Source organism: Pristiophorus japonicus, chromosome 7, assembly GCF_044704955.1.
Source record: "Pristiophorus japonicus isolate sPriJap1 chromosome 7, sPriJap1.hap1, whole genome shotgun sequence".
In the NCBI taxonomy this organism is placed as follows: Eukaryota; Metazoa; Chordata; class Chondrichthyes; family Pristiophoridae; genus Pristiophorus; species Pristiophorus japonicus.
Genome location: NC_091983.1, coordinates 222,090,236 through 222,111,537, shown reverse-complemented (window position 1 = coordinate 222,111,537; position 21,302 = coordinate 222,090,236). Strand labels below are relative to the sequence as shown.

General features: G+C 45.0%; 1 protein-coding gene across 1 annotated transcript in view; it reads right to left on the bottom strand.

Annotated features, from left to right (window-relative positions):
• The window catches only part of acbd3 (acyl-Coenzyme A binding domain containing 3), a 60,478-nt gene that overhangs the window by 37,977 nt on the left and 1,199 nt on the right, over window positions 1-21,302 (bottom strand). Inside the window, exon 2 of the mRNA XM_070885837.1 lies at window positions 10,408-10,549. Within this exon, the coding sequence (XP_070741938.1) occupies window positions 10,408-10,549 (142 nt within the window). The remainder of the gene's footprint in view (window positions 1-10,407; window positions 10,550-21,302) is intronic.

The window sequence follows — 21,302 nt, the reverse complement described above, 5'->3', positions numbered from 1 at the left end:
TTGACAAATTTGCTGGAGTTCTTTGAGGATGTAACGAACAGGGTGGATAAAGGGGAACCAGTGGATGTGGTGTATTTGGACTTCCAGAAGGCATTTGACAAGGTGTCACATAAAAGGTTACTGCACAAGATAAAAGTTCACGAGATTGGGGGTAATATATTAGCATGGATAGAAGATTGGCTAACTAACAGAAAACAAAGAGCCGGGATAAATGGTTCATTCTCTGGTTGGCAACCAGTAACGAGTGGGGTGCCGCAGGGATCAGTGCTGGGACCCCAACTATTTACAATCTATTAACGACTTGGAAGAGGGGATTGAGTGTAACGTAGCCAAGTTTGCTGACGATACAAAGATGGGAGGAAGGGTAATGTGTGAGGAGGATATAAAGAGGCTGCAAGAGGACATAGACAGGCTAGAATTTGGCAGATGGAGTACAATGTCGGAAAGCGTGAGGTCATGCACTTTGGCAGAAAAAAAAAGAGCAGGTTATTATTTAAATGGAGAAAGATTGCAAAGTGCCGCAGTACAGCGGGACCTGGAGGTACTTGTGCATGAAACACAAAAAGATAGTATGCAGGTACAGCAAGTGATCAGGAAGGCCAATGGAATCTTGGCCTTTATTGCAAAGGGGATGGAGTATAAAAGCAGGGAAGTCTTGTTACAGCTGTACAGGGTGTAAGAGAAATTTGGCATTAGGGGTACCAGCAGGACAAGAGTTAAAGTGCTGGTTCCTGCATCGACCCATAAGGAGGTAAAAGGCCTCTCTTCGGCCTTGTACCAAGGCTCCAGAAGTTATCAATTCAATAATATTCCGACAGGATATGATGCGAGAACCTAAACAGACATTGATAAGACCTTGCGAAGAGGCTCGAGGCGGACTCATGGGCACCAAGGAGAATCAGCAAATTCTGACCTAATGAAGTCATTCTAGTCACGGCCTAAGGTGGTCACAAGGGTTTTGGCCTGTCAATCCAAAGTAGCACTAATAAGGTAGTCCAATTAGAGAAGTAGTACTGATAAGGCAGTCCAATTAGAGATCTAGGGAGGTCTTACCAGGGAACGGAGGGGTTTTTGAAATGTATAAAAGTTGTATGATTGTGCTGTTCGGGGAGCATCTCCACTCACAGGCGGCTGTGATGAGAGGTGTTCACGGATGTTCATAATAAAAGATCGTTATACCTTGCCATCCGTCTCTGTCTGCTAACTCCGGGGGCTGTTTCGCGGGTCGGGGCGAGCGTCGACCCTCTATATCAGGGGGCCCGCTCATGGGAGGAGAGGCCTTCCCATTTTCCCCTTACAAGGATATTGGTGAAGCCACACCTGGAATACTGCGTGCAGTTTTGGTTTCCATATTTACGAAAGGATATACTTGCTGTGGAGGTAGTTCAGAGAAGGTTCACTAGGTTGATTCCGGAGATGAGCGGGTTGACTGATGAGGAAAGGTTGAGTAGGTTGGGCCTCTACTCATTGGAATTCAGAAGAATGAGAGGTGATCTTATCAAAATATATAAGATTATGAGGGGGTTGGACAAGGCGGATGCAGAGAGGATGTTTCCACTGATGGGAGAGACTAGACCTAGAGGGAATAATCTTAGAATAAGGGGCCATCCATTTAAAACAGAGATGAGGAGACATTTCTTCTCTGAGGGTTGTAAATCTGTGGAATTCGCTGCCTCAGAGAGCTGTGGAAGCTGGGACATTGAATAAATTTAAGACAGAAATAGACAGTTTCTTAAACGATAAGGAGATAAGAGGTTATGGGGAGCGGGCGGGGAAGTGGAGCTGAGTCCATGATCAGATCAGCCATGATCTTATTGAATGGCGGAGCAGGCTCGAGGGGCCGTATGACCTACCCCTGTTCCTATTTCTTATGTTCTTAGAGTGCCAGTCAGGGATTGGGCTTACTCCGCACCACAAGAGTTCTGTAATCCTCACATTTTGCTCTATAGGACAACCACAACCACATTATTTGTTGTTTAATACTAATTTTTTAAAAAACAAACCCACCTGCAACAAAGGCACCGTTTTCCTTCCATAGAATCATAGAACAGTACAGCACAAAAAAGGCCACTCGGCCCATCGAGTCTGGGCTGACTCTTTCGAAGAGCAACCAGTCAGTCCCCAGTCCTTAGTCCTTTCCACGTATCCCTGCAATTTTTTTCTTCTCCCAAGTATTTTTCCAGTTCCCTGTTGAAGGCTACTGTTGAATCTGTAGCCACGGCCCGATCAGGAAGTGCATTCCAAACCCTAACCACTCGTTGCGCAAAAAAGTTTTCCTCAGGTTGCCCTTCACCGTAAATCTGCGCCCTCTGGTTATTGGCGACCGTTTGTTTATTTACTCTAGCTGAACGCATGATTTTAAGTACCTCGACCAAATCTCCCCTCAGCCTTCTCTGCTCCAAAGAGAACAAGCCCAGCTTCTCCAGTCTATCTACATAATTGAAGTCCCTCATTAATTATATATAATATATATATATATATATACACACTATATATATTATATTTAAATATATATATGGTACTGAACCCTGGGGAGCTCGACTGTATACTTCCCTCCAGTCTGAAACACAGCCATTCACCACAACTCTCTCTTCTATCCTTTAACCAATGCTGTATCCATGCTGCTACTGCACTTTTTTATCACATGGGCTTCAATTTCACTAAGTATAATATGTGGTATTTTATCTTTTGAAAGTCCATATGCACTGCCCTCATCCACCCCTGCCCTCATCAAAAAACTCAAGTTAGTCAAACACTATTTGCCCTTAACAAATCCGTGCTGTCTCTCCTTTATTAGTTTATGCTTATCCAAGTTGCTACTAATATTCTCCTGGATTATTGTTTCTTAAAGCTTCCTCACCACCAAAGGTAAACTGACTGGCCTGTCTTTCTCCCCTTTTTGAACAGGGGTGTAACATTCCTTTGTCACCACCCCTGTATCTAAGGAGGATTGGAAGATTGTGGTCAGCACCTCTGCAATTTCTGCACTTACTTCCCTCAGCATCCTAGGATGCATCCCATCTGGTCCAGGCAACTTATCTACTTAAAGTACTGTCAGCCTTCCTAGTAACTCCACTTTATTTTTTTTTTATCTCATCCAGTATCCTGGTATCCTCCTCATTTACCGTAGCTTTGGCAAAGTCCTATTCCTTGATAAACACCGATACAAAGTATTCATTTAGAGCCTCAGCCATGCCTTCTGCCTCCACAAATAGACCTCCATTTTGGGCCCTTATTGGCCCCACCATTCCTCTGACAACCCTTTGTGCAGCTGCTGGGTTGTTTTGGAAGTTAGGACAGGGGATCCCGAAAAGTGCATTGAATGTTGCAAGGTCCCCGAATCAGGAAAGTTTGAAAACTACTGTTGTATGGATGGTGGGTTTCACCAACAGAGAGGATGGGTGTCAGGTTCCACCCACAGTCTAACTATTCAAATTCCAATCATTTTTATACATTTTCCCCATCGTTCGTCCTCTCCCCCCGTCCTCCATAACATTGAAGAAATAGATCATTCTGGGATGGTACAAATTACATATTAATTACAGCACAGAAAACAGGCCATTCGTCCCAACTGCTCAATGCCAGTGTTTATGCTCCACACGAACCTCCTTCCACCCCTCTTCATCTCTTCCCATCAACATAACCCTCCATTCCTTTCTCCCTCATGTGTTTATCTATCTTGCTCGGTCTGTGCAGCAGAGCTCGTCTCCAGTCGTCCTGGGTAACCCTTGCCACTGGACAAAGACCTTGCTCTGTCAAGCCTGTGTGGTGGCTGGTGTGCAACAGCCACTACACGTTAAAAACAATCCACGCACAGGCATCTTCCACCCTTCAGGATGTAGTTCGGGATCTGGAATATTAGGTCCTTCGTTGAAACACCTATGAACTCATTCCTTTCTGGTGTGGAAGCAAGCCATCCTCGCTTTGAGGGACTGCCTATGATAGAAACATAGAAAATAGGTACAGGAGTAGGCCATTCGGCCCTTCGAGCCTGCACCACCATTCAATAAGATCATGGCTGATCATTCACCTCAGTACTCCATTCCTGCGTTCTCTCCATACCCCTTGATCCCTTTAGCCTTAAGGGCCATATCTAACTCCCTTTTGAATATATCTAACGAACTGGCTTCAACCATTTTCTGTGGTAGAAAATTCCACAGGTTCACAATTCTCGAGTGAAGAAGTTTTTCCTCATCTCGGTCCTAAATATGATGATCTAGCTTCCCCTTAAAAGTCATCTATGCTATTCGCCTCAACTACTCCCTCGTGATCGCAAGTTCCACATTCTCAGCACACTCTGGGTAAAGAAGTTTCCCCTGAATTCCCGATTGATTTTATTAGTTATTATCTGATATTTATGGCCCCTAGTTTTGGACTTCCCCAAAAGTAGAAATACCTTCTCCACTTCTACCGAATCAAACCCTTTCATAATTTTAAGGACTTCTATCAGGTCACCCCTCAGCCTTCTCTTCCAGAGAAAAGAGCCCGAGCCTGTTCAGACTTTCTTGTTAGAACCTCCCACTTCTAGTATCATCGTTGTAAATCTTTACTGCGCCAACTTCTTTTTATTTCAGATTCCCAGCAGTATTTTGTTTTAAAAGTTTCCAATCCCTGGTATCAACCTGGTGAATGTTCACTAAATGCTCCCTGTTGCTTTAACGTTCGTTCTATAATGGGGCACACGGCACTCTATGGCACCTCTAACAATGCAGCACTCCCTCAGCACCGCACTGCATTGTCAGCCTCGATTGTGAGCCCGCATCCTAGAGTAGGGCTTCGACTCATAACGTCCTGAATAAAAGCTGACCAGATTGACACGTAAACTGCTGTTCGGTCATAACTATGCCATTGATATGCCCAGCTGTGAATGCCGGCATTAGAAGATATACAGATAAAAAAATCAATACACCATTTTTATCTTTTAGAAAATGTCTTTTAAAAATGCTTATACATTGACTTATTAATTGTTAAATGTTTCGCCATTTCAATTAATAATGTGTTTGTTTTCGATTCGTTGCTTAACACAAAGTTGTTTTATTGAATAAAACGGTTAGGTGTAACTGAACTTCGATTGATTCAAACTAGCGGGCCCCAGCACAGAGTCTTCGCTGTTGCTCAGAGCTGGCCAGGCTGCTAAGCTTTGGGATCTATGACTTCTTTTATGCACTGGGGAACTTGAACGAGATAATGCAGGCGATTTTTCTCCTCTGCTTTACAGTAATGGGGGTTCTTGTCCCGATACTGATACACTGAATACATCCAGTGTACTAAAAGGGCTGCAACAAGATAGCTGAAAGAGCAGATTGTACTTGTTACGGATATTTTGGTCCAATGAAAATTCTCAGCACCAAAATGTCCTCTCAAAGTATATTAGAACATTGCAATATCCATGTAACTCCTTTCCTCCTGCCCCCCCCGCCATGGATGTGTTGGCAAATTCAGGACCCTCAATCAAATGGCCCGCTGAAAGTCACTGTCAAGGCTCTCAAGATAGCAATTAGAACTGGAAGTCAACCTCAAGGCATCAAATCCAAGTGCAGTAATGGTTCCAGAGAACTGGACCACCCGCTGGTAAAGGACCCACACACGCACATCGTTATGGCTGACATTCTCCTTCCCTTTTACAAGAGGTGCCAAGGTCAATCGTACACCCTACTGCTGACTCAGTGTTTGGTTACCCCGCCAAACATTTCCTCCCTTGGCTCAGCATTCAATTTTTGTTTGATTCCACCTTTAAGAAATGCCCTGGGGACGTTTTTGTCCAAGTTAAATGCTACATAAATGCAAATTATTGCTGCTGAGGAGAGGGGGAAATGATAGAGATTCGATAGGGTAGATACAGGGGAACTGTTTACTCTGAGGGAGTAATCCAGATCAGGGGGCGGGGGGCATAATCTTAAAATTTAGGAAACACTTTTCACCCCCCACAAAGAATACTGGAAATCTGAAACGCCCCTGCCCTCAAAGCTTGTAGATGCCAAGTCAATTGAAACTTTCAAGAGAGATCATGTGTTAGACAAGTGTATTAAAGGATAGGCGAGTAAAATGGAGTTGAGCAACAGATCTAACTGGGGAAATGGTCTAATCCTGTTCGATTCAACACGGAAGGGCCGTCTTCCAATGAGATGTTAAACCAAGGTCCCATCTGCTATCGGGTGAACGCAAGATCTCCAATGGCACTATTTGGAAGAACAACTTGTATTTATATTGCCCTTTAGCAAGGTAAGGTGCTTCACAGGAGTGTTACAAGACAAAGAAATAAATCTGACACCGAGCCAGATAAGAAATAATGGCAGATGACCAAAACTTGGTCAAAGAGGCAGGTTTTAAGGAGCATCTTGAAGGAGGAAAGGTAAGGTTTAGGGAGGGAGTCCCAGAGCTTAGGACTCAGGCAGCTGAAGGCACGGCCACCAATGGTTGAGCGATTATAATCAGGGATGCTCAGGAGGGCAGAATTTGAGGAGCGCAGATATCTCGGGGGAGGCGGGGGGGGGGGGGTGTTGAGGCTGGAGGAGATTGCAGAGATAGGGAGGAGAATCCATGGAGTGATTTGTAAACAAGGATGAGAATTTTGAAATCGAGACGTTGCTTAACCGAGAGCCAATATAGGTCAGCGAGCACAGGAATGATGGGTGAGCGGGACTTGGTGCGAGTCAGGACACGGGCAGTCGAGTTTTGGATCACCTCAAGTTTACGTAGGGTAGAATGTGGGAAGCCAGCCAGGAGTGCATTGGAGTAGTCAAGTCTAGAGATATCCTTAAACTTGTATTTATACAATGCCTTTAGTAGTCAAGTCTAGAGGTAACAAAGGCATGGATGAGGGGAGCAAGGGAGTTCTCCCCAGTGTCCTGGCCAGTATTTCTTCCTAATCGAATATCAATTAAAATAATTAAAGTCATACGTCTGTATGAAACATGCTGAGTTTATGAAAGGCACTATTCTAAATGCAAGTTCTTTCTTTCAACATGGGAAGCAAAAATGGCCAACACACACTCAGCCAATGTCGAATCAATGCAGAGCAGTGATCAACAAAGCCATTCGAATGCAGAGCTACATAGTCAGAACAGCACAGTCTAAGTCAGATGAGGTGGACACTCAGTGTATAATGCCCTGGTCAGACAATAACCTCGAGTACCATTTTCAGTTCTTGTCTTTCAGACACAAGGACATTCAAGCACTGAAGAACAAAATGTCACAAGCTTTGTCCCTAGTATCAAAGATATGAAGTACTAGGATAGCCTGGAGAAACTTGGGCTTTTCAGCCTCAAAAGTTGGTGACAGAGGTGATCTTATAGACATATATAGACAAAATAGAAATGAAAAAATAAATCCGGAAAATGACTTCAAACTGAACTGCAAAGATTAGGACCAGGGGACACAGGTTCAAATGTAGGACAGTCAAGAGGTTCTTCACATGTGATCAACAGGTGGAATTAACTTCAGGACAGAGTAGAGGCAATAAACCCTGGAAACATTTAAGAAAAAAAATGGATACAATGGCGGCAGGAGGGGCAACGGCACTAATTTGGGCAAAACGGCTTTCCTCATCTGTATTTATCTTGTGATTCTGGAGAAGCTTAGACCAGAATCAACACTCGAGTACGGCAGGATGTGTTCGGCTCAGAGAAAGTTAAAGAAGCTTTGGACCGCACTGTGCATCGAGGACACTGGGCAGCAACAAGGACAGAATGATCAACTCGACAGCAACGAGGTGCGTTGGGCTGCGTGCAGTACCAAAGTATGTTATGGTCAGACAAGTGCAATGGAAGGAGTGTGCGCTGAACAGCTGAAGATCAATACTCTCGCAGGTTGATTCGTTTCCAACTAGGAAGAGCCCTGCTCTTCTTCGAATAGTGCCGTGGGATCTTTATGTCCACTTGAATGTGCAGACAGGGCTTTGCGTGAACATCTAACCTCTAATACTGACGCACTCCCTCAGTATTGCACTGAAGTGTCCGTCTAGACTATGTGCTCAAGGCCTGAAGCTGGGCTTGAACCCCGTCAACCTTGTGACTCAGAGGCAAGAGTGGTACCACTGAGCCAAGCTGACACTCCGAGGTTCGGGAAGAGATGAGAGTACGGAAAGCCACAAGTAAAAGGTTTTAAAAATGCCTATTAAAGATTTTTATATAAAACAACAGAAAACAGGGGCAACACTCCGCAGATCAGGCAGCGTCTGTGGAGAGGGAAACAGATGATCGCTCAATCAACCTGAAAGGTTACCTCAGATTTCTCTCTCCACAGACGCTGGCTGACCTGCTGAGTGTTTCCAGCATTTTCTGCTTTTATTAAGGAATTCCAGCATCTGCAGTATTTTGCTTTTACATAACATAAGAAATAGGAACAGGAGTAGGCCATACTGCCCCTCGAACCTGCTCCGCCATTCAAGAAGATCATGGCTGAGCTAATCATGGACTCAGCTCCAGTTCCCTGCCCGCTCCTCATAACCCCTTATTCGTTGAAGTGTCTATTTCTGTCTTAAATTTATTCAATGTCCCAGCTTCCACAGCTCTGAGGCAGCAAATTCCACAGATTTACAACCCTCAGAGAAGAAATTTCTCCTCATCTCAGTTTTAAATGGGTGGCCCCTTATGAAGATCATGCCCTCTAGTTCTAGTCTCCGCCATCAGTGGAAACATCCTCTCTGCATCCACCTTGTCAAGCCCCCTCATAATCTTATACGTTTCGATAAGATCACCTCTCATTCTTCTGAATTCCAGTGAGTAGAAGCCCAACCTACTCAACCTTTCCTCATAAGTCAACCCCCTCATCTCCGGAATCAATCTAGTGAACCTTCTCTGAACTGCCTCCAAAGCAAGTATATCATTTCTTAAATACGCAGTATTCCAGGTGTGGCCTCACCAATACCTTGTATAGCTGTAGCAAGACTTCCCTGCTTTTATACTCCACCCCTTTGCAATAAAGGCCAATATACCATTGGTCTTCCTGATCACTTGCTGTACCTGCATACTATCCTTTTGCGTTTCATGCACAAGTACCCCAGGTCCCGCTGTACTGCGGCACTTTGCAATCTTTCTCCATTTAAATAATAACTTGCTCTTTGATTTTTTTCTGTCAAAGTGCATGACCTCACACTTTCCAACATTATTCTCCATTTGCCAAATTTTTGCCCACTCACTTAGCCTGTCTATGTCCTTTTGTTAAAATCCTTCAGAACAGAGGGAAGCAAAGATAGAAAAAGGAGCTGGAGAATGGGTCCTGCATCAAGCACAGAGAAGAGCTCTGCTTGTTCCATGTGCCTGTCTGCTGTGCAATAAACCAAAAGCTCAAAAGTAAAGTTAAGTGTTGACACTGGGATCCTCAGCAGCCTTCTGAATGATACCCAACCTGAAGGGAGTGTTCCTACGACTGAACCATGCCTGTAATTCTCTGATCCAGCGAGAAGTCAAGCAATTCAACAACAAGAGAGGTTGTTTCCACTGGTAGGGGAGTCGAGAACTAGGGGGCACAGCCTCAAAATACGGAGGAGCCAATTTAAAACCGAGTTGAGAAAGAATTTCTTGTCCCAGAGGGTGAATCTGTGGAATTCTCTGCCCAAGGAAGCAGTTGAGGCTAGCTCATTGAATGTATTCAAGTCACAGATAGATAGATTTTTAACCAATAAGGGAATTAAGGGTTATGGGGAGAGGGCGGGTAAGTGGAGCTGAGTCCACGACCAGATCAGCCATGATCTTATTGAATGGCGGAGCAGGCTCGAGGGGCTAGATGGCCTACTCCTGTTTCTAATTCTTATAACTTGCATTTATATAGCGCCTTTAACGGAGTAAAATACCACAAGGCACTTTACAGAAGCATAATCAGACAAACATTGACCGAGCCATGTAAGGAGATATTAGGACAGGTGACCAAAAGCTAGGTCAGAGAGGTAGGTTTTAAGGAACATCTTAAAAGGAGGAGGGGGAAGAGAGTTTAGGGAGGGAATTCCAGAGGTTAGGGCCTAGGCAGCTGAAAGCATGGCCACCAATGGTGGAGCGATGAAAATTAGGACTGTACAAGAGGCCAGAATCAGAGGAATTCAGAAATTTGAAAGGTAGCGCCTGAGAGAGCGAGCGGGCTTATCTTTCTGGACGGGACTCTGCATCACAACTCAGTTCTCCAAAAAAATCCCATTTGAAATGTTAGGCTGCCTCAACTCTCTTTCAGGTTCGTTGTATCTCCAGCATTTTCTGTGCCCCTCCCCATTAGATTTTCAGGGTCTATAGTTCTTCTGTTTAATACAGTATTGTCAATTTGAAACCTAGTTATTTCTGCATGCCCACTAAATTCAAAGTCCAACCAAATAAGAGCCTTTTTAAAAAAAAAAAGGCAAGATTGAGTAGTGTGATGAAGACTGCAGTTGGGAGAGTGCAGGTATGAAATACCCACTCAGAATCAGGTCACAATTACCTCCTATCATTGCCAAGAACATCAAAGAAGCCAACTTCCGGACAGGAATCGGGGCTGTAAGGGCCGACGGAGATCTGTTTGTGCAGAGCCACGAGCTTCAGTTTCTCTTCATATGTCGGGTGAAAAGCTTTTCCGTCTTTTTCTGTAAATGGAAAGATAGGTTAGAAGGTTTCTTTTAACACGCTCCCACCGCTCCCCGACATGAAGAACATAAAAGCAGTAGGCCCCACGAGTCTGCTCCACCGTTCATGGCTGATCATCAACCTCAACTCCACTTTCCCGCCCTATCCTCATATCCCTTGATTCTCAGTGTCCAAAAAGCTAGCGATCTCAGCCTTGAAGATGCTCAATGACTGAGCATCCACATCCCTCGGGTCCAAAGATTCACAACACTCAGTGAAGAAATTTCTCCTCATCTCAATCCTAAATGGCCGACTCCATCAGGGATCGGATCCTGCCACTACTCCGCAGACTGGGAGTAAAGAACACAAGGAACTGGATCTGGGGAGACGGACGTCACGAGCCGGTGTTGGCAATCAATCTAGGAGGGTCCCAGCCAATAACTGGACTGAGTATCTATTCTACAGCAGTGGATCAGGACCCTCACCAGTCATCTTCCCGACAATGTACAGCAGCCCTGGCACTAAGTTCTTGTCCCTTGGGACATAAGTGGGTTCCGTCTGTGGGCTTTCATTCTGGCTCCTTACACCCACGTCTACTCGTCCTTTCCGAGGCGCTCCTCACTTGCGGAAAATGGTCTGTTCGGACCACAAGACCGGCTACCACATGCAGCCCCTCTCGCTAGAACCCACTCTTTACAGGTTTCTTTCCAACAAGAATTTTTTTTAAACACTGTGCTCGGAACACTACTATTGTAGGTTCAGTGTCAAAATCTACTTCCAGAGATCAAGATTAGGGGATGGGGCAAACAATCCTATTAAGTAGGATAAAGGGGGGGGAAAAGAGTTGAACCTTCCCTTGGTTAGGGGATGGGAGAACCTTCCCTTCGATTAGTGGACAGGGATGGAGAAGGAAATTAACTTTCCCGACTAGGGGACAGGAATGTCGTTGAAACTTGCCGTTGATTCGGGCAGTTAATTCATTGTTGGCGAGACACTGGCATTTTCACCTCCTTCAGGCCTTTTATGATTATTCTGGGACTCTGGCAGCAGACTGCGCTAGACTTGTTAAGTGTAGAAATTGGCAGAGCTTCAGGCCATGCCAAATCCCTGCTCCTATTGATAATCCAGCTGTTGGCCTCGCCATAGTCCCAGAACTGGCTGATGGAGGGGTGATACCATCGTGAAGCTTAACTCTGATCACTGCCGCTTCAATTTGATGCCTTTAATTTGCTTTCCTCCTTGGCCTGGAGCTGCTGATTCATGTGGGGGGTTACAGCAGCCCTCTGTACCGAACTCAAGTGGCCATGCTTGATGCGCAAGTCTAAACTGCGCGTGATGGCTGGTTATTTGACTGCATAGGATAAGTTAAGCCTGATCCTGTCCTCAACTCACACCAACACCCAGGCAGTTCCCGGGAAAAATAGTGGCTAGTGATCAGGAACCCCGGCAAATGCTCCCTCATCTACCCCCCCCCCCACGCGGTGGGCAACCATAGAGTCCTAGTCAGTACCCCAGTTGAGAACAGTGAGGTCAGCACAGAGCTTGCTGGTGCAGTAGTTCAGCAGGGGCTGTATTCACACACCGAGAAGGAGATCCTTTCTTGTTCACAATTGTTCCAGTCACAGGACTCAACCACCACCCCCGCCTGCCAAAACACATGACAAAGTCCATTACAATACTGACCCCTCTGATCGAGCCAAGGGCTTTAGTGCGTAGGCTTTGAACCAGAACACCCCCCTGACCCGAGGGGATTGGCAAGCTCGTCGGAGTCCTGTATTGGCTGACTTACGGACATTACTTCTGCTGCTGCATACACTTCCTGCAAACTGAACATGTAGATGCATTTATAGGGAAGCTAGATAAACAAGTCTTCCTCGATTCCGAGGGACTGCCTATGATGATGATGAGATAAGCATATAAGGGAGAAAGGAATCGCAGGATATGCTGATCAGGTGAGATGAAGGAGAGGTGGGAGGAGGCGTGTGTGGAGTATAAAGGCTGGCAGAAACGAGCTCGGCCAAATGGCCTGTTTCTGTGCTGTACATTCGATGTAATATGTGTTCAGACTCAGTCTTTCGACAGTTCGGAACAGGCATCTCAGGGGTGTGCAGTGTCATCAGGTTTCCTGTCCTAAAGTACATTAGTGATCCAGATGGGTTTTTACGACAATCCACCTGCTTCATGGTCACTTTTACTGACACCAGATTATATAAACTGGATTCAAGTTCTCAAACTGGCACAGTGGGATTGGAACTCACATTCTCTGAATTAAGTGACAGCCGTGGCTCAGTGGGTAGCAATCTCACCTGTCAGGTGAATTCATGGCCCCTCCAGGGACTTGAGCACATAATCCAGGCTCACTTCAGTGCAGTACTGAGGGAGCACTGCACTGTCGGATGAGACGTTAAACCAAGGCCCTGTCTGCCCTCTCAGATGGGCATAAAAGACCCCATGGCACTATTTCTAAGAGCAGGAAAGTTTTTCCTGGAGCCCTGCAACCAACATCACTGAAAAATATCTGGTCATTTTCACATTGCTATTTGTGGGAGCTTGCTGTGCGCACGACGGCACAGCAAGCTGCGCATGTCCTACATACTGCAACAGTGACTACGCTTCAAAAGTGCTTCATTGGCTGTAAAGCGCTTTGCAACATCCTGGGGTCATGATAGGCACTATACAAGTGCAAGTTTTTTTTCTTACTGCTCCAGTAACATAACCACCATACAACTGGACCCAAGTGTTCAGTGACAGTTCACCCATTACATGAATGTAACTTGATACATAGCTGCTCTGGAATCAATGGTCCCAGAAGTTTCAGTGTCTAGGGAACAAAACTGGAGGGTACACATAATCCCGAACACATTATCTGGGCCCCATGATCGAATTCAACTGGCCAATTCATCAACAGGCGTTTACAGGCCTATTATAAAAGTACCAAGTTTCACAATGCAATTCCACTCTCTAAAATTCACTTATCTAGGAACAGCTTTCATTAATCATTTAAAAAAAAACACGAGATTACCAACAGGATCGTGAAAGAGCATTTAACTTAACATTTATAAAGCTGTTAACCTGTCAAACACAATGTTCCACAGATGGTTATAAATATATAAATTAATCAGTAGGAGGGTGAAGTGAAAAAAATAATGGCATTCTAAAATGAAATTATACCAGTCAATCACTGACATTTCACACGGGAGAGCAAAGACAAAATGTATTCTTCAGATGGAGTGAGGTTAGAGGGTCAGAGATAAATGGATCAGGGCGAGCAGACATCAATCAGCCTCCATTTTAAATTTATATATATTTGGCCCTTGTTTTTATTTGATACTTTGATTATTGTCAACCATAGAAAGTACAGCAATTCAGGAAGCAGGGTTGGTTGGAACACAAGAATTTTCCGATACAGGGTGAGGGGCCGAATGCCCCACCCTCCCTATTGTGCTGTAAGATGCCCGGCCATTCAAGACTGGGGAGCTGGGAGACACAAATTGGAGGTACTACAGTGCCACTACTGACAGAGGGCCGCAAATACAGCGTGACAAACTTACAGGGGCAGTCTCCATTATAAATCATAGCATCATGGAGCACAGGGGGAGGCCATTCAGCCCATCCTGTCTGTGCCAGCTGAACCACTCCCCTGCTCTTTCCCCAAGTGTGGACACAGGAATTTATAATGGCAAAGCTAAGACTGCATCAGCTAACTAATGGAAAATAGTGGCGTCACTGCAGAAAATGGCTCTTTTCAATCAGTAAAGCAGCAATAAAATTAATATGCCGGCAAGTCAATGAATACAGGAACACACAGCCCGTCACAAATTTGAACCCGAGGCCTCTCACCTTTCTGCCCTGGTACATCGGAAAGTGTTTACTCTCTCTCAAATACTTTATGTACCTCTGTACAATCCCTTCAGTGATGTCCATGGGGCTGACGAGCCCCGCACTCTAACCGAGTGTCAAGTTTAAAGAATAATGGTAGGAAATCGCTTATTTTCTCCAAAATTTCTCAAGGGGAGAGAACCTGAAGCAGGTTTTGAAATGTTTATGGACGCCAGCCTTATGGCAAATGATAGAATGTTACAGCACAGAAGGAGTCCATTCAGCCCACAAGCCCATGCGGCTCTTTGAACGAGCGAGCCAATTAGTTCCACTCCCTCGATCTTAACTCTCAGCCTTAAGTTCGCTCTTTGAAAGAGCTATTCAACCAGTCCCACTCTCTGCCCTTTTCCTATAGCCCTGCAAATATTTCCCCTACCAAATATTTATCGAATTCCCTTTTCAAAGTTAACATTGAATCTGCTTCCACCCCCTTCAGGCAGTGCATTCAGATCATAACTTACTGTATAAAGAAAATAACATGTCCTGGTCTCCCCTCTTGTTTGCTCTTCTGCTAATTATCTTAAATCTGTGCCTTCCAGTTACCATCCCTCCAACCAGTGGACAGTTTGTCCCCATCTACTTTATTAAAATCCCTCATAATTGAGCACCTACATTAAAATCTCCCCTTGACCTACACTGCTCGAAGGAGAACAATCCCAGCTTCCCCCGTCCCTCCTCTCTCTAAAAGCAGGGTAAGTATACAAAAACACACACACACAGAGAAAATCATTAGACAGCAGCTCCAAATTACCCAAACTCTTGGAAACAGAGAGGCTGAATCCAATATACTTGTTCAACATGAAGAAAAGGCTTGAGCGGGTAAATAGTGAAAGAGTACCTGTGTTGCATTTGGTCAGTTAGTCAGTAACAAGCAAGCATCAATTTAGGATAACTATTAAAACCTTTACCACAAGGGACTATTGGAGACAAGTCGAAGAGGACACGAGAGAAGAAATGAGATAATCACTCGGAGAAAATAAAAGGATTAAGGGTACGAGGGAAGAACGTGGAAATAGGATCAGAAGAGATAACTGATTTGTCGCTAGATGGGTCAAGTAGCCTCGTCCAGTGCTGAAGGTTCTATGGCTTTGTGACATACAATCCAAAACCAGAAAATAATTTCCAAAGAGAATCTCCGAAGAGATAAACTGAGAATTGAAGCCAGGTAGTGGGATGGTGTCCCTACATTACAACAGTGGACCACCCCGACACCACCGCAGGTCGGGAGTTTAAGAGCTGGAGCGAGCCCACTGCAGCTTCCAGCGCGAGTCGACACAAATGTGCGACGGCTTCGAGGTGGGCGACTGGGTGACATCATCAGGACCCAGGACGCCATTTGGAGCGTGGGTAGAGCCCTGGTGCGACGGAGTACGTTCGCGGCGGCAAACGAGAGTACGGGGCCCAAAAGAGTGAGGGCTCAGGGGCAGTACGGACCAGCCCACACTGCGATGTGTGCGCGCACTAGGTCCATGCAGCAGAGCTGGTCTCCAGTCGTCCTGGTTAACCCTTGCCACTGGATAAACCTAGCTCTGTCGAGCCCGTGTGGTGGCCGATGTATAACGGTCACCACACGTTAAAACAATCCACGCACAGGCATCTTCCACCCTTCAATTGGAGTTCAGGGGGAACATCGGGTCCTTCATTGAAACATCTGTGAACTCATGTGGAAGCAAGTCATCCTCGTTCAAGGGACCGTCTATGATGAGTACACTTCAAAAAGTATTTAATTGGCTTTAAAGCACTTTGGGGCATCCCGAGGTCATGAAAGACACGATATAAATGCAAGTTCTTCCCCTCCCATTACAACACACAAGCAGGCTATCAGCCCATTCGTCAATCTCCCTTTCACTCCCTGTGCCCTTTAATGTTCTCTTGATCAAGCAACTACCCAATTCTATTTTAAACAACTGATGAGTGCCGCTTCCACAACAGTTTGTGGAAGAGAATTAGTCTTGTGATCATCTCAACTCACTGTCACGCCAACGAGCAGAAATAATCTCTCACTATTTACCTCATCATAATCTTGAAGACGTTGTCTTGGGTCACTCTTTAACCTTCTCAGCACTGGTGTAAAATGCCCCAACTTCTCAAGTCTCTCTTCATAACCGTAAACCCTCATTCCTCGTAATATCCTACTGATCCACACTGGACACTTTCAACCTCTAATAAAACCATTTAACGTGCTGTGCAAGTCAAGTATAGCCATAAATGCATTATTGTAGCATTCCTCAATGGCTCACTTGTTAACTGTATTCCCTCCCTACTTGTGAACCTGAACCACACAGAACAAAGAAGTCCCAACGTACATCTTTGGTCTGTGCTGGTTTGGCTGATCTTAAGAACAAACGAACTTGCATTTTTATAGCACCTTCCACAACCTCAGGTCGTCCCATAGAAATATAGAAAATAGGTGCAGGAGTAGGCCATTCGGCCCTTCGAGCCTGCACCACCATTCAATAAGATCATGGCTAATCATTCACCTCAGTACCCCATTCCTGCTTTCTCTCCATACCCTTTGATCCCCCATATCTAACTCCCTTTTGAATATATCTAATGAACTGGCATCAACAACTCTCTGCGGTAGAGAATTCCACAGGTTCACAACTCTCTGAGTGAAGAAGTTTCTCCTCATCTCAGCCCTAAATGGCTTACCCCTTATCCTTAGACTGTGTCCCCTGGTTCTGGACTTCCCCAACATCAGGAACATTCTTCCTGCATCTAACCTGTCCAATCCCGTCAGAATTTTATATGTTTCTATGAGATCCCCTCTCATTCTTCTAAATTCCACTGAATACAGGCCCAGTCGATCCCAAAGCACTTCACAGCCAATGAAGTACATTCTGAAGCGGAGTCACTGTTGTAATGTAGGAAACGTGTTAGTAGAGTTGTGCACGGAAAGCTCCCACAAACAGTAATGGGATATTGTTCGTATTAAATAGAGAGAGAATACCTGTATTGCATTTGATCAGTGATCGTATTAAATGCTGGAGCAGGCTCGAGGGGCCGTATGGCCTACTCCTGCTCTTATAATGACCAGATCATCTGTTTTAGTGATCCACACGGTGTACTTTCCAGCACAGGGCATTGTTCAGGTATGACGAAAGGTCATCGACCTGAAACCTTGACTCTGTCTCTCTCTCCACAGATGCTGCCTGGCCTGCTGAGTAGTTCCTGGTTTTTATTTCAGATTTCCAACATGCGCAGTATTTTTCTTTTGTATGTGTTTTCGTGATGCTAGTTGAGGAATAAATATTGGACAGAAAATGTTACTATCAGCTTCAGTGCCTCGAATCTGGGTGAGGTTTGAAAACAAAAAAAACAAAATTATTCATGCCCGAACAATGCACTGTGATGGAAAGTACACCTGTGTGGATGCCAGGCGATGCACTCCTCAGTCAAAAAGCCCACTGATACAAGCGAAGGACAGCTATTTGGATGAAGTACTGGGGTTTTTGGAGGGGGGGGGGAAGGGAAGGGAAGGGAGAGAAGGGAACTTACTATCACAACATGGTGGCATCATTCACATTATAAATCATCAGTTCTAACTATTTGACACCTAGTTTCAACCCACTGGGTCTCGGTAACCTCGCCATCAATTGCATTCCAGGTGTTTATTGCAGCTTCTGCCACAGTCTGCCAGACCCACAAAAACCTTTTCAGAATGCAAAAAAGTTGCTCAGCTTAGCGGCAACAGGCAAGCAGAACTAAACTGGTCGTCAACTGCAACAGGGATCATTAGAAACAGGAGAGCCCAGAGAACAACCGCGATAAAGCGTCCCGCAATCCAGAGACAACGCAAGCTTGCATCGCAACTGTGCAGCTAGCAAAGTAACGCAACATGTTTGGAAACATACACCCACCCCATCACCACTGCAAAACATCAGTTAATTACAAAGAAACCCTTTAGGAAGCAGGAAGCTGCTGTGTTTAAAAATGCAACAGGGTTGGTTCACCAACAGTAGAATCGAACAGATACGAGTACTGCTCGCTCTATTTCACCACCACTCTGTCCAACGTCCGCTGCTTAAGATGCTGACTCATGTTGGGAGTATGATTCCCACAGGTGCCAATGCTCAACCATCATGTACAAAGTTTCTGGTGAAAGTGGGCAGGCTTTGGGAGGGGGGGGGGGGGGGGGGTGAAAGAGGAGGCCGAGGAAAGAGGGCCAAGCCTGATGGTCTCCTCACCCAGTACCCACGAACTAGGGGTGGGAGAAACACTAGCCAGGGTGCCTGCTTACTATAGAGACCAGTACTGGAAAGTAGAATTGCCCTGGTGAGTGGGGACAGATTTGGGCTCATCTCTGTGGTCGAAGAAGTCTGACACCAACTGTCTATGCTCATGTATGGAGAATGGTCACTAGTGCAAAGTAAAGCCCTCTTCGAGGGAAGATCCCCCTACCCCAGCAAGTGGTTTCAAGTGGGCCAGGGGAGGGCAGAGAGAAAACTATACAGACAAAACAGAATCTGGCCTGTTCAGTTAACCAAGTCATAGAAATCACAACACAGATCAACTAAAACAAGATACTCTCATCCCACTGCCCTGTCAGATGAGTGGCATCCAGATAAACAGTTCTTATTTTTTATATGATGCAGTTATATGGAAGTTACAACACAGGAACAGGCCATTCAGGCCCAACAAGTCAGTCTGGTGTTGGTGTCCCCTCCACATGAGCAATAGCCCTTTTCTCATGAAGCAGCTCATTCCCATACTCCTTTATTCTGTGGCTCAATGGGTAGCGCTGTCGCCTCGGAGTAAAAAAGTGTGTTCAAATCCCACTCCTGAGACTTGAGCACAAAAATCTAGGCTGACACTCCAGTGCAGTGCTGAGGGAGTGCTGCACTGTCGGAGGTGCCGTCTTTCGGATGAGGCGTTAAGCCGAGACCCCGTTTTCTCTCTCAGGTGGCCATAAAAGATCCCACGGCACTATTCCGAAGAGGAGCAGGGGTGTCACCCCCGGTGTCCCGGCCAATATTTACCCCTTAATCAACATCACTAAAACAAATTATCTGGTCATTATCACATTGCTGTTTGTGGGAGCTTGCTGTGAGCAAATTGGCTGCATTACGACAGTGACACTTCAAAAGTACTTCACTAGCTGTAAAGCGCTGTGGGACGTCCCGAGGTCAGGAAAGGTGCTACATAAATGCAAGACTTTCTATTATTGTTTCCTTTAACCACCTAGCTAACCATTTCTCAAATGTTAGTCTCTGCTTCCATCACCAGCTCCTGTAATGCACTCCACAGCCTCACAGTCCTCTGTATAAAAAGTTGATCTAGTATTATTTATAGTTAAATGGCAAAACATACAGCAACTGGGAAATAGAGAATAGTTGATTGGAACTTCTCTGCAATATCAGCTGAGGAACTGAGACACAAAATTGAGGTGTGACAGTTCCAACAACAGCGGGTGGCGTAATTACAGGGTGGCAAATTTACATCGGCAGTTCGGCAAAAAATGTGGACATCGGTATTTATACTGGGAAAAATTGACAGGAAATCTACAATGTACAGTTTTGGTCTCCTGGGATGGGGGGGTATTGTCCTACGGGGGGGGGGGGGGGTGAGATTGAGGAAACGAGGCCTACGTTCCCTAGAAGAATGAGAGGTGATCTCACTGAAACATCTAAAATTCTGACAGAGCTTAACAGGGTAGATGCCGAGAGGTTGTCTCCCCTGGCTGGAGAGTCTCGAACTAGGAGGGGGCGTCAGTCTCAGGATAAGAGGTCGGTCATTTAGGACTGAGAGGAGGAGAAATTTCTTCACTCAGAGGGTGGTGAATCTCTGGAATTCTTCCCCAGTCACTGAGTATATTCAAGTCAGAGATCGATAGATTTTTGGATACTAAGAGAGCCAAGGGATATGGGGATAGTGCAGGAAGGTGGCATTGAGGTCAATCAGATCATCTTATTGAATGGCAGAGCAGGCTCAAAGGGTCAAATGGCCTACTCCTGCTCCTATTTCTTATGTTCCTAAAGTGTACTCAGAGGCAAGATTTTTAATACAGATGTTCAATAAATATTTTAAATGAAGCAGCATTTTAAATATACACTATATATTTTGCATATAAAATGAATATATTAAAATCTTACACTTCCTGTTAACTTTTTTCAATTATGTCCACATTTCTAATTGAAATTATCCATGTAACCTCATCAACCTGCAATTACACCCTCCCCTTAGTCGAGGTGCCTGTGACACCACTGGTGCAACGACACCACAACAAATTTACATCAATACAAACAGGGACATCATTTCTAAAATGGGAAAATATTTGAAAAGGACTTTGAAACGGAGACTGAACTATATTCACAACTCTTGTCCAATTATGCTCCAGCCTTCTAACCCCGCTTCTCTTGAAGGCTATAATTTGGTTTTGACTCCGTGTTACACGACAGATCAGCTAGTAATTATAATAAAGCACTTTAGATACTACACAGCATTTTAAAAACATTTAATGCTTTAAAAGTGCACATTGTACGCGATCATCACCATCTAAATATACGTGAATTATACTGTTGAGAGTCTAGATAAACTGGGATTGTTCCCCTTAGAGCAGAAAAGGTTAAGGGGAAAGGAATGTTCAAACCTATGAGGGGTTTGAATGGAGTAAATAAGGAGGATTGGTAACCAAAGGACACAGATTTAAGATAACTGGCAAAAGAACCAGAGGCGAGTTGCAGAGAAGACTCTGGAAAGGATGAGCAGGCTGGATTTCTTTTCTCTTTAAAATTATAAAAAGATATTGATAGAGTAAATAGAGAGTGTTTCCACTTGTGGGGAAGAGCAAAACTTGAGGCCATCAATACAGGATAGTCACCAAAAATCAAATAGGGAATTCAGAAGGAACTTCTTTACCCAGAGAGTGGCGAGAAGGTGGAACTCGCTACCACA